The sequence below is a fragment of the Biomphalaria glabrata genome, chromosome 1, assembly GCF_947242115.1.
Source record: "Biomphalaria glabrata chromosome 1, xgBioGlab47.1, whole genome shotgun sequence".
NCBI classification, from domain to species: Eukaryota; Metazoa; Mollusca; class Gastropoda; family Planorbidae; genus Biomphalaria; species Biomphalaria glabrata.
In genome coordinates this window covers 26,912,389-26,925,252 of record NC_074711.1, presented here as the reverse complement: position 1 = coordinate 26,925,252, position 12,864 = coordinate 26,912,389, and the positions used below count along the sequence as shown (strand labels likewise).

At 38.3% G+C, this 12,864-nt stretch overlaps 1 protein-coding gene across 1 annotated transcript; it reads right to left on the bottom strand.

The window, feature by feature from the left end:
• Nucleotides 1-6,780: 6,780 nt before the first annotated feature.
• Nucleotides 6,781-12,391, bottom strand: LOC129928253 (uncharacterized). Its single transcript, XM_056042094.1, has 2 exons — nucleotides 11,363-12,391; nucleotides 6,781-6,807 (listed from the first exon to the last, which is right to left on the bottom strand). The coding sequence occupies exons 1-2, from the start codon at nucleotides 12,389-12,391 to the stop codon at nucleotides 6,781-6,783; spliced, it is 1,056 nt and encodes a 351-aa protein (XP_055898069.1).
• Nucleotides 12,392-12,864: the final 473 nt, after the last annotated feature.

The following is a 12,864-nucleotide window of genomic DNA, read 5'->3' as shown; positions in this document are numbered from 1 at the left end:
TTTCAAGTTTTTTCTCTTTCGCTACAAAAATAAAATTAGGTTTGCGAAAATGGGATTACCCGAAGCCGATACATTCATATCTATTAAAAAACAAAAAGAGCGATAGCTTTGCTAAATGAATGGGATTATAAAGTGAACAATTAAACGACATAATTTTTAGTACGCGATTCATGAATGAATATAGATCTAGGCCTATCTCAACTCGGCTTCGCAGCTTTCGTAAACGAATGTAGCTTTAGAAAACCAAATTTGAATGTTTATTTGATCAAAATATGAAGTGAATGGACTTTAATTAATATGTTTATGTGTTAAAGTATAAAACTATCTGTGCGAAGAGAAGTTTTATCATCTTAGTGTTGAATTAGAGTTTTAGATCTAGGGATGGGATTATAAAGTAACAATAAAACGAAATAATTTTTAGTACGCGATTCATGAATGAATATAGATCTAGGCCTTTAACTCGGCTTCGCAGCTTTCGTAGATGAATGTAGCTTTAGAAAACCAAATTTGAATGTTTATTCGATCAAAATATGAAATGAATGGACTACAATTAGTATGTGTATCTGTTAAAGTATAAAACTATCTGTGCGAAGAGAAGTTTTATCATCTTAGAGTTGAATTAGAGTTTTAGATCTAGGGATGGGATTATAAAGTAAACAATTAAACGAATTAATTTTTAGTATGCGATTCATTACGGTATTGTCTAATGAAAAAATGTTCGCCAGGAAATCTGTAGTCACAGATAACAGGAACGAATTTATGTAAAAAATGCTTTTGTAACACAAAATTGAAGGTTAATTTTATTACCTAATGAAATCAATGGATCTTCTTTTGTATTTTCATGTGTCAAAGTAAAAAACTATGTGCGCAAAGTATATTTCTTAAAATTAGATCTAGGTCTAAATCCTTTCGATCTTTTCTCATGTCAACATTGTTAACCATGGCCTAGATCCACAAAATACTATAGCTGTAATAGAGTCGGACAACATTATTTTTTTTAGGGTCTTACGTTTGTTTTAGGGCTAAAATACATACACTAAGGTCTAAGTTGGTACCCAAGAAACATTCCTGCCAAGTTTTATCAAGATTGGTCAAGCGGTTTTGATGTCTATAAGTAACATACATACATACACCTCACATTCTACTTTATAATATAGATAACTTTTGGATCTGTTATACTCGATTCTGTAAATTTTGCTTAAAGGTTGATTAGTGTAGCCATAAAATACTCGCCATTTAGATATATTATTAGTAAAGGTAACAAGATACCTGGAATTCGCTGTATATCATGCAGTTTTATTCCTGGCAACAAAGTTTAAAATGTAAAACTAACTTTAAAAAAAACTTTGATTTCTGTGGGAAAAAAATATTTTTAAAATGTCAACAAAGTCAACGTACTAATAGACCTAAATCTAGGTTTAGTCCTTGTGATAAATTTAATCCATAAATGTTGAAAAAACCCAAGACACCCGTGACACTATTTGTCAATCAAATATATTAAATTTATGTATTTACTTTTGGGGGCCCCCCCTAGGTAGGGGCCCGGGGGGATTTTAAAATTCTCCCCCCCTCCCCCCCCCCTTAGTTACGCCACTGCCGAGTGAGTTCTTTTAGCATTTCATTTGATGGGCTAGTTAGACTAAATATGTATATAACATATATATAAATTGATTAAAGACGCTTTTTTTTGTTTTGTATGTCAGTCTGTCTGTCCGTCATGTTAATAGCGAGAAAAAAAAAAGACTAAAAGTTGTTGAAAATCTGATTAAAATTTTATTTCGCTTCCGAAACATTGCATTAGTTTTAAGTTTCTATAATAGATTGTTTCGGATGTTTATGTATTTATAGTGAGATACCGTTAATTAAATTTGTGGGATGGTCTGTTATGAAAATTAGATGTACCATAGCCTTATGGAGAGATTTTCAAACCATACTTTGGTGTTAGGAAGTTGTTTTCCTTAAAAATCGGAACATAATATTAACGATAATAAGATTTTCTAACGTTTTAGCTAGAAAGTTAAATGTAGTGTAAGAGAGAAGTGCGATTTAACATAAATAGAGTTAAAATATTTTTAATAAAAAATCCGGTACAACCAATTTTCGTAAAATAGAAATTTATTTCTTTATTTATTAGAAGAGGGATTTCAAACATTTCGAAGCAAAATCCGGAACATTCTTTACCGATTAAACAACTTTTATTATGTTTCGGCAAGAAAATTAACTGTAAAATAAAATAAAAAGTGGTTTTCAATAATCGTTTCTAGTAAATTACTTTCTTATTTTAAAATCCTGAACAACCTATTGTCGATATTTTTGAAAAAAAAAAATAAAGTCTTTTGACATAAATTTGTTTTAAGTTAAAAATTCGGAAGAGTTGATATGGATAAATAAACTGCAGTGACATAGCGTCAAAGAATATAAATGTAATATTAGTCAATTATGCGATTTCAAACAATCATTTGACATAATTTATTTTTTATAAAACAATATCCGGAACAACTTTATAGTTATTGAAATATAAATCGGTATAGATATTTTTATTTAGTATTTATATGCTATTTACATTAAAAAATCGGAACAATGTATTAAAGTTCATGTGTTTCTTGCAACGTTTTAGCATGGAAATAAAATCTAATATAATTTAGAAGAGAAAAAAAATTTTCACTGGCATTGATTTGTTTTTCACAAAACATCCGGAACAATCTATTATAGATACTTAAAACTATTGCAATATTCATGAATGAAAAATTAATGGTTAAATCAGATTTACAATATCCTTCTTTTAGTGCTATTTGTTAATGTAATCGTGACGGACAGACCGACCAACAGACAAAACACAGAAAAATAAGCTTCTTTTATTCGGATGAGAGGCACTAAAAAAAAAATTCTGATTTTTTTAAAAAGTTTTAAAAAGTTTAAGGAATTAGTTTAGTATTGCAGTATGTTGTGACGTTACGCTACTGTACGAAAGTCGCTGCATAAAAAGTCCATTTTAAAAAATGTGCGTGACATTTACATACAAAGTGCATTATTAGCCTTTATAAACAAACAGAAATGTTTTCTATTAATTTTATCAGCTTGTTGACCAGAAAAAAACACCTTTAACTATTATTTATATGTGTTGTAAACATTTCTTGTACATTTTATTAACATATTTGATTTAGCGATACTGAAAATACACAAAATTATCCATCTTTGTTAGCATTTTGTAACATTGCCTCCCTTACATTTACGTAACCTTGGTTAGGCCAATAATAGAATATGCATCCTCCGTTTGGGACCCCTCAACTCAAGAAAACAATAAAAAACTGGAACAGACACAAAATAGAGCAGTAATATTCATAACAAACGAATATTCACATTTGACTAGAGTAACACCTTTAGTAAAATCACTAAATTTAGAAAGCCTTCAGGACAGAAGGCTCAAAAGTAAAGTAGCAATCATACATAAAACACTGAACCATAATCTTCAAATACAAAAACAAAATTTAATAAAATACTCTGAAAGACACAAAGATAAAGGCACATTCCTCGTCCCATATGCTAGGACAAATTTGTACAAATACTCCTTCTTCCCTAGTGCTATTAGAGCATGGAATGGGTTGCCTGAGCTAGCCAGGAAAACCAGTGGCTTGGCAGAATTTAAGTCATTGGTTAATATGCATGACTAAATGCATGACGCGTAGGACGTAGTTGTCTTCTTTTTTGAAGTAACGTCTGTATTATATAAGATAAGATAAGATAATTGTTTTAGAATTGGTGTATTTTTATGAAAAAATCGCTTGCATAATTAATTTTATAAATTAAACGGTTTGCTTTTAGAAAACCAAAAGTAGCCGTTGCACCTAAACTTTTCAAGCCGCATTTAATGGTGAAATAATATTTTTCATATCTCTTCTAGTTTTCGAGATCTGAGTGTGACAGACGGACAGACGGACAGACAGACAGACAGACAGACGGACAGACGGGCATTTTGCACAAACCTAATAGCGGCTTTTTCCCCTTACGGGGGCCGCTAAAAAATGCTATTGTAGGCAACCTAAAAAGACACAAAATAATACAATATTAATAATAATAGATTATCGTACATATATTATACATGGCTGTAGTTTAGGAATAAAAAAAAAGCGGTGAAATAAAATCGTAGTGATTAAAATATACAAACCTCTAATTATCATGGCACCCCTGTAGTAATGCAGTGGGTTCCGAGTCACATAGGTATGACTGGCAACACTATTGCAGACTCATTGGTCCACCAGGGAGGGCAAATTCCATCAATTGAACAGGCTGTAAGTTTTCACCATGCTCTGGCTATAATTCATAAAACAGAAATTGAAAAGTAGTTTAAAGCCCGTGGAGTCTGGGAGTGCATGAGGCGCCCTGACCGCACTTCCCCGTAATGGAATCTACCCAGGCTTGAGCAAGCTATTATAGCACAGTGCAGGACAGGCCACTGTCCTGTTGGCTCATATGTCTCACGTCTATGGCCAAATTTCGTTTTGCAAGAGAGGATTTAAAAAGTATCTTCTATTTATGTTTTGTTTAAGAAAATGTAAAAGAAAAGAACCAGATGTAGTTTGACTACACATTTAAATATACCATATGCAATACAACCATTTTGCCAAAAGTGTTAGAGTATTATTCCAATGCAATGTTACGTCTATTTTCTACTGCCATAACACTTAAGTTGCGCAGTTTGATGCGGGCGGTAGCTGATCAGTGAGGAGCGAAGAGCTCTCTCACCGTCAGAGACAACCCGTGGCGTCAATACATTTTGCCAATCAAGTTGGACTTATTACCCGTAAATGTTGCCACCCTTGCTGTTGTAGCCGTTCTTTGTTCCCTTTATAGCCTTTACTCTATTTCAAATCTTGCCTTGTTCATAACGTTCCTCCTGTTCCTTCACATACCTCTGTAAGTCTGCACCTGTAAAACCCCATACCTTCCCATCAGCTATAAATTGGAAATTTATCGACAACTATGTCTCCATCCTCTGAATTTCCACACAATTAAAGTTAAAACGTCAAAATCTTAACAATTACTCAGAGTACAATATAAATGTTGTTAGCAGTGAAAAAAACAAACTTATCCATTCTTTCTCCTGAGAAGACTCTGCCTAGACACAAGAAGATAGAACAATACAAGGAACAGCCGGTAACACCAGAGCAAAGTGAGAATCCCGACATGCAGATCACAACTCCAGTAGAGATTCACAATATAAATTCACATCAGTTTGGCATGCAAGAAAAATACAATATATTATTAGTGTTTGCACTTTAGGTGTGTACATAATAAACGGAGTTCCTTCCGTCATCAACATTTGTCTTGTTAATTGTAGTACACAATTATGTTACAGACTGTCATTAATACTGTTTAATGTGCAGCTGATATATGGTAGTTAGATTATGGAACTATTCTCTCATAATCAAGTATCAGTATTTCGTTGAAATGTAAATCTTACTGCATATAAAATAATTCTTCATTTTCTACTTTGCATAGGCATTGCATTAAAGTTTTTTTTTAAACTTTTGTATCAAAAGTGAAGTGATGTGGCTTCTTTTTTTTCAGTAGTCGTATTCACAGTCATCAAATATATTTTGTTCTTCTCCCAAGTTTCATAACCCTTCTTCTGTATCAAACATTAACTGAGAATACTAAAGCTGTGGAACGTCAAATACATTTCATGATCATCATCATCATCCAACTCCATTTGAGTGAGGGCTTGAGAGGCTCAAATCCTCTCTTACAAAAGCCCTGGACAGAAACCCTTCTCTCTTGCGTAGTGCATAAATGTCGCCATACATGTCAAACACATTTAGACAATTGTAATTAAAACGAACTCCACACTTTTAAGAACACTACAAAGTTATTTGGATTAGTCTAAAATAGAAATATTTTGCAGTGAAACTTGTGATATTAATACAATAATTTAAAATCAACATTTTACACTTTCCCAAAGCAGTTCAGATCATTGTTAACAGTGCCTAGGCAAAGTAGTAAATGAAGAAAACATGTATCATTATAGAGCGAACAAAAATACATACACATGGAATTGTAAACTTAAATGTACAACAACAACATTCTGCTCATTATCCAGGTATCTTCAACAATAGCAAAGAAATATGTTGCAGTCTTCAAGTAGCGAGTTAAACTAAACAATCGGAAACAATTGAAGGCTCTTAATGATGAACAAATACACCTGACATAGATTGACGAACAGAAATATCACTTGTAACAAATATAAAATTTCCCCTCTACTTAAAAAATCAATAAGTCCCCTATTCACATCTTAGACGGTGATCAAACGTAACCTAAATAAAAACGCAACATTGCAATGACCTTAGGTCACAGATTGTTTAGGTCACAGATTGTTTTCCAAATGAGTATATAAGTAACATCCAAATATTGATTCATTCACTGATTGTAGTTCTCTATGGATACTTACTATTTAATACATGATTTTAATTTTCTCCATTGGATACAAAACCAGTAAATGTCAAGATGTTAACGGATGTGTTGGATATAATTCTGGATATTTGGATTATACATACAAAGTTTGTGTTAGTTCTTGTTACATGCTATTTCTTTTATTATATTTTTTCCTAGAGTGTTGGAACTATTTCATTATTTTCTTATTTGGATTTATTACAATGGATAACACCGTCAACAAAATCAGCCAATTAGGTAAATAAAAAGTCTGTCTAGCTATGTCTGTCAATAGATTAAAATCTAAGAATCATAAGTAAATACCGTTTAAAATGGATAAATGTTTTGGCAATTCTAATCTAACACCACCCACTTCTCTACCTTAAAGCAAAATAAAACTTTATAGAAGCATACATTTTCACCCCGTTCCCTTGCGTATAAAATGGAGTTAATGATGGTAAATGATTTGGCAATTATAATCTACCACCACACACTTCTCTACCCCAAAGAAAAATATAAGGTTAGGGTAAATCGATTTACCGTACTTTAATGGAAAACTTAAATGTATAAATAATCAGGAATATTATTATTATTATATTTAATTTCTTTTGTTGACCAAAAATAAAATTACTCTGAAAGAAGCACTGTCGGATGGCTTTTTACGAAGCTTGAACTACTTTGGTGAAATAACATAAATAACTATTTATTATAAACATATAATGAATGTGCTCAAGAAGTCTTAGATGTTTCCTGTATAGTGTCCATGTCACAGAGACATACAGAAGGGTTGAGAGAACCACCGCCTGGTAGACACTGATTTTTACAGGCAGGCGGCGCGATCTGTTCCGCCGAACTCTCACCTGAAGGCGTCCAAAAGCGCTACTGGCCCTGGCCAGACGGCTATCAACTTTCCTTGATAGAGAGGCGTCATTTGACACTATACTACCTAGATATGTTAAATGGTCTACCGCATTAAGGGGCTGTCGGTTTACGGTGATCCTTGGGGCTGAGTATGTTTTATTGGGTTACTTCTGGAACATGACTTCTTTTTTCCCGAGGTTTATAGATAGACCAAAAGAGGCAGCAGCGTATGCAAATTCGTTTACCACGTTCTGAAGGTCATGTTTATTGTGAGCTAGCAGGGCGCAATCATCGGCATAGAGAAGCTCCGTTATGACCATCTCCTTTGTTTTTGTATGGGATAGCAGACGTCGAAGATTGAACACATTGCCGTTAGAACGAAACCGGATATAGATGCCTCCGTGCAATTGCTGCCTCATTTAACCCAGCATTACGCCAAAGAAGATAGCGAATAGAGTAGGAGCAAGTACACAGCCCTGCTTCACGCCATTTTCTATTGGGAAGTGATCAGAAAGGGCACAATTGTGTCTGATCTGGCCTCTTTGTCCCACGTGAGACTGCTTGAGATACTTGCGCTCCATCATGGACATACGGTGGAAAGACCGCACTACAAACAGCGATGTCCTTGTGAACGCCGGTATGGACAGTATAGAGGACTTATTTTTTTATAAAACACTCCCTTTAAATGAACATTTTCTTTGGGATTTAGTTTCATATCTACAATATAAGTCAATATAGATCTAGGGGTTATAAAATAGTGCTTCAGATGCTGAAGATTTCTGCGCATATATACATAGGATATATATATAGTATTAAATGTCCCTTAATAAGCAAAGCAAGTTTTCTCAAGCCAACATTTTAACGAACTAGGGTTGAAGCATATACAACTTAGAGTGACCTCAGAGGCTGATCAAATTAAATGTTACTTTTACTGTACTGTAGATTTTTAAAAGTAAATGAAAAAAAAGATATAGATCTTGAAATAAAGTTATTAACATATTGTTACGAATCTACCTATCCAGGCTCGCTGCAAATGGCACCAAACGACACCACCAACTTAAAGAACTTGACAACTCTGGGCTTCAAAATAACGTAATAGCTTAATGTCAATAAATAACAGCCAACACTGTACGTAACACACGACTGTACAAATATCTCTCCGCCGTATCAACTCTTGCACTGGTCTCTCTCTGTCTCGTCTCGGACTTGTACTGAGCCGTTGTAACGAACTGTAGATCGGGAAGTTGTGACTGACTCGTCTCTGATACCTTCGCTCTTTATATAGGGTCCCTGCTGGCCTTCTAGAACCGGACAGAACGTCGCTCGACCATTCTGGGTGGTCAGATGACTACAATTCTCGTGAAGCTCCTGAGCTGTGTTCACCACGCCGATCCTTCCCGAACCGTCATGTTGAAACTCGTCTCGGCTGACCGTCGTAATTGTCACGCTCGACCGCTCGTCTAGCGCTGGCCTGGGGCGATTGGCGTTGGCTGACTACACACACACACACCACCCCCATCTGTGCCACCACCAGGTTTATAACACTGCACCCTCTTTAGATCTATCCGTCCTGGGCAGATCCGGCTTTACCATGGTACTTGTGGAGTCTGTCGATGTGGACGACCTTCAGTTTGGACCTTGGGCTCTTTTGTACTCGATACACGACATCGTTGATTCTTTTTACCACGCGGTAGGGTCCTTCCCAGTCTGTTTGAAGTTTTGGGGACTTGCCTTTTCGTCTTTGTGGGTTGTACAGCCAAACTAGATCGTTTTCATGAAACCCAGCGGCATTGGCCCGTTTGTCGTACCTTGTCTTCACCTGGTCACTGTTGATCTTGATGTTTCTGCGGGCTAGAGCGTGAGTTTTCTCCATCCGTTTTCGGAGATTTGCGACATAGTCTCTCGAAGAGGCTGGCACATTTCCCAGAATCCCGAATAACAAGTCAAATGGTAGTTGCAGCTCTCGGCCGAACAACATCTTTGCTGGAGTGTAACCGGTGGTGCTGTGAATCGATCCTCAATATGCCATAAGGAACATTGGGATATAGGTGTCCCAGTCACGTTGATGTTTATCGACGACTTTCGACAGGTGTTGTTCCAGTGTTCGGTTAAATCGTTCTACCATTCCGTCTGACTGGGGGTGAAGAGGAGTTGTGCGTGTTTTTTCGATGCCGAGTACCTGGCACATCTCTTGGAATATCTTGGATTCGAAGTTTCGCCCTTGGTCGGAGTGTAATTCCCTAGGAGCACCAAAACGGCTAATCCAATTCTCCACGAGTGTTTCCGCTATGGTGGTGGCTTCTTGGTTTTGTATTGCATATGCTTCGGGCCACTTAGTAAAATAATTTATCACCACTAGAATGCACTTGTTTCCTTTCTGGGACTCAGGAAATGGTCCGGCTACATCGATCGCTATTCTTTCAAAGGGATTACCGACGTTGTATTGCTGCATACGTCCCCTCGTTCTCCTGTGTGGGCCTTTTGCTGCTGCACATGTGTCGCACCTTTGGCACCATTCTTCTACATCATCTCGGTAGCCGAACCAGTAAAACCGCTGACGTACTTTTTCAAAGGTCTTGTTGACGCCTAAATGTGACCCACTGGAATTATTATGGATTTCTTGCAGCACCTCAGCAACTCTCACTTTGGGCAACAACAGCTGTAAGCGATTGCATGTCCCATCTGCCGTTTCCCAGACTCTCTTAAGAACTCCATTGTCGATTGTCAGTGAGTCCCATTGCGCCCAATATGCCTTGGTTGCAGTTCCCTTATCAGAAAGGTGATGCCATTCCGGTCTTTTCCCGTCTTCCTTCATAAGTAGAATGGGAGCCAGATCTTCATCTTTTAACTGGTCTTCTCGGATTCTTTCGTCGGACCATGACTCGGAAGCTTGTACCCCAAGACGTCGGCAATCAATGATAAATCCCTTTTCTTCAATCTTGCTGCAGTGTTTACATTCCATTCTGCAAGGTCGTCGAGACAGCGCGTCAGCATTCTGGTGAGTTTGTCCTTTTCGGTGCTGTGTCTCGAAGTCATAGGTTTGCAAACGTTCAATCCACCTGGCGACTTGACCTTCAGGATTTTTAAATGACAACAGCCATTGAAAAGCAGCGTGATCTGTCCTAAGGATAAATTTTTGCCCATATAAGTATTTGTGAAAATGTTGTATGGCATCCACAACTGCCAGTAGCTCACGCCTTGTGACACAGTAGTTTCTCTCGGCTTCGGACGAGCTCCGACTAAAGTAAGTTCCATCTACCTTTTGGGATAAGACAGCGCCTATTCCAGTATTGCTCGCATCGGTGTCAAGTATGAACGTCTCGCCTGGTATCGGGTAGGCCAGAATGGGTGATAAAACAAGAGCCTTTTTAAGTCGCTCAAAGGCCTCCTGACATTCCGTTGTCCAAATAAACGGCCGCTGAGGTTCTGTCAATTGATGAAGGGCGCTACAGAGGCTAGAGAAGTTTGGTACGAAACGTCTGTAGTACGTGCAGAGTCCAAGAAAGCTTCTTAACTCCTCGATATTAGCGGGGATTGGCCATCCATTTACGGCTTCAACTTTATCCGGGTCTGTGCTGACTCCTTCCTTCGACACTATTTGCCCAAGGTACTTGACGCTCCTTCTGAACAAGGAGCACTTCTTTGGATTCAATTTCATTCCAGCGTTTCTGATTCGTTCGAATACTTCCTTCAGGTTTGCGATATGTTCCTCGAAGGTTCTGCCTATGACGTTAATGTCATCTAAGTACACAAGACACGTGGTCCAGTTAAGTCCTCTTAGCACATGCTCCATTAGTCTTTCAAAGGTGGCTGGGGCGTTGCAGAGTCCAAAAGGCATAACGGTAAATTGCCAGAGACCATTACCAGCAGAGAAGGCTGTTTTATCTCTGTCCTCGGGGTGTAGTCCCACCTGCCAGTAACCGCTCTTCAGGTCAAGGGTGGAAAAGATCTGTGAACCAGCAAGTGTGTCCAATGTGTCGTCAATCCTAGGAAGCGGGTAGCTGTCCTTGTGTGTGGCGTCGTTTAATAATCTATAGTCGACACAAAATCTCGTGGATCCATCTTTCTTCTTTACCAAGACGAATGGTGAACACCATGGACTGTTGGATGATTCAACAACCCCTTGCTGTCTCATTCGTTCTATGATGTCCATAGCTTCTTGGTGTTTTGCTAGCGGCAGGCGACGTGGTTGCTGTTGCATAGGCCTAGTGTTTCCTGTGTCTATTCGATGCAGGATTAGGTTTGTTCGCCCAAAGTCCATTTCATCAGATGGCAATATGTCAGAAAACTCTCTGAGGAATTGTTCTGCTTTGGTGTACTGTTCTTTCGACAAGATCGTTTTGACTTCTGTCAGAAGCTTAGTAACGTGCGGTTCACTGGACTCGAGTCTTTCGTAGGGGTTTTCACTGCTACAGTTTCTTATCATCTCAAGAGCATGGCAGCCAGCAATGGTGCTACCTTCCCGCAAATGTTTCTCTGTACCTAGGTTCATAATTCTTACGGGCACCATTAGGTCTTTCCCAATCATGACTAGTGTCTTTCCTACTTCTATCCCGTTGGGGTTGGTGTCCAAGCTTTCTACAAGCGCTGTTCCTGTCGTGGGATAGCCGTTCTCAATTTTCCCCCAAATGATCATTTCCGACTTAGCAGGCAAGGTTGTATTTTCCACCAACTTAATCCTTCTGACTCGGCCATCTTCTTCATTCTCGTCGCCAAGCAAGGGTACTTCAAGGTCCCCACATTGTAAAGTGCCTCCGCCGATATTTAAGGAAATGCCATATTTCAGCATGAAGTCGAGCCCTATTATGCAGTCATCTGTGACGTCAGCAATCAGGAATTCGTGTTTGAATGACTGATTCCCGATCTGGACTGTTATGTCGATCAGGCCTTTTATGGCCATCAGTTCTCCACTAGCTGTTTTCAACGAGTAGGCCCTAACTGGCGTTTTCTTGCTACTGTCCACTTTATCCATCCGTATGACTGATCGTGAGGCAACAGTATCTAGGAGGAAGTGATAATTTTGACATCCGATTTTTCCAATGATTTTCAGACTCTTACTCTGCCTTAGCACAGCGACCGGGATGATGGTTGCAGGGGCTCTCATTGTCTGTGTCGCCGGGTTCCGCCCCTTGTAGCCGGCGTCTGCTAGTTTCCCTGGTAGCCCCGGGAACTCGGTCGTGCATACCTTTCTGATCTGTAATGGGTTCCAGTTTGTGGGAATCTTCTAGTGCAGCTTCTTTGTATATGACCGAGTTCACCATAATTCCAGCATCGTACATGAGCCCTAGGTTGATTTTCTGGTATATGGTTTGTTCGTCGTTCATCTAGTGCCTCTGTCACCCTTCTCACAAGTTGTGCAAATTCTTCCTCTTTGACGTCCAAATTTCGGCCTTGATGAAGGCTCCCAGATGCGTCTCTAGCGGCTTCATATGAGAGAGCGTATACGAGGTCTTCACTGGCCTTACGTCTACCACTAACTCTGGTGGCTTTCTTTAACTCGGGGTCTCGAAGCGCATCAATGAAGGCGTCTGTGATAATGACTTCCAGAAAATCTTGTGCGGCTGTTGGGTAGGCCAA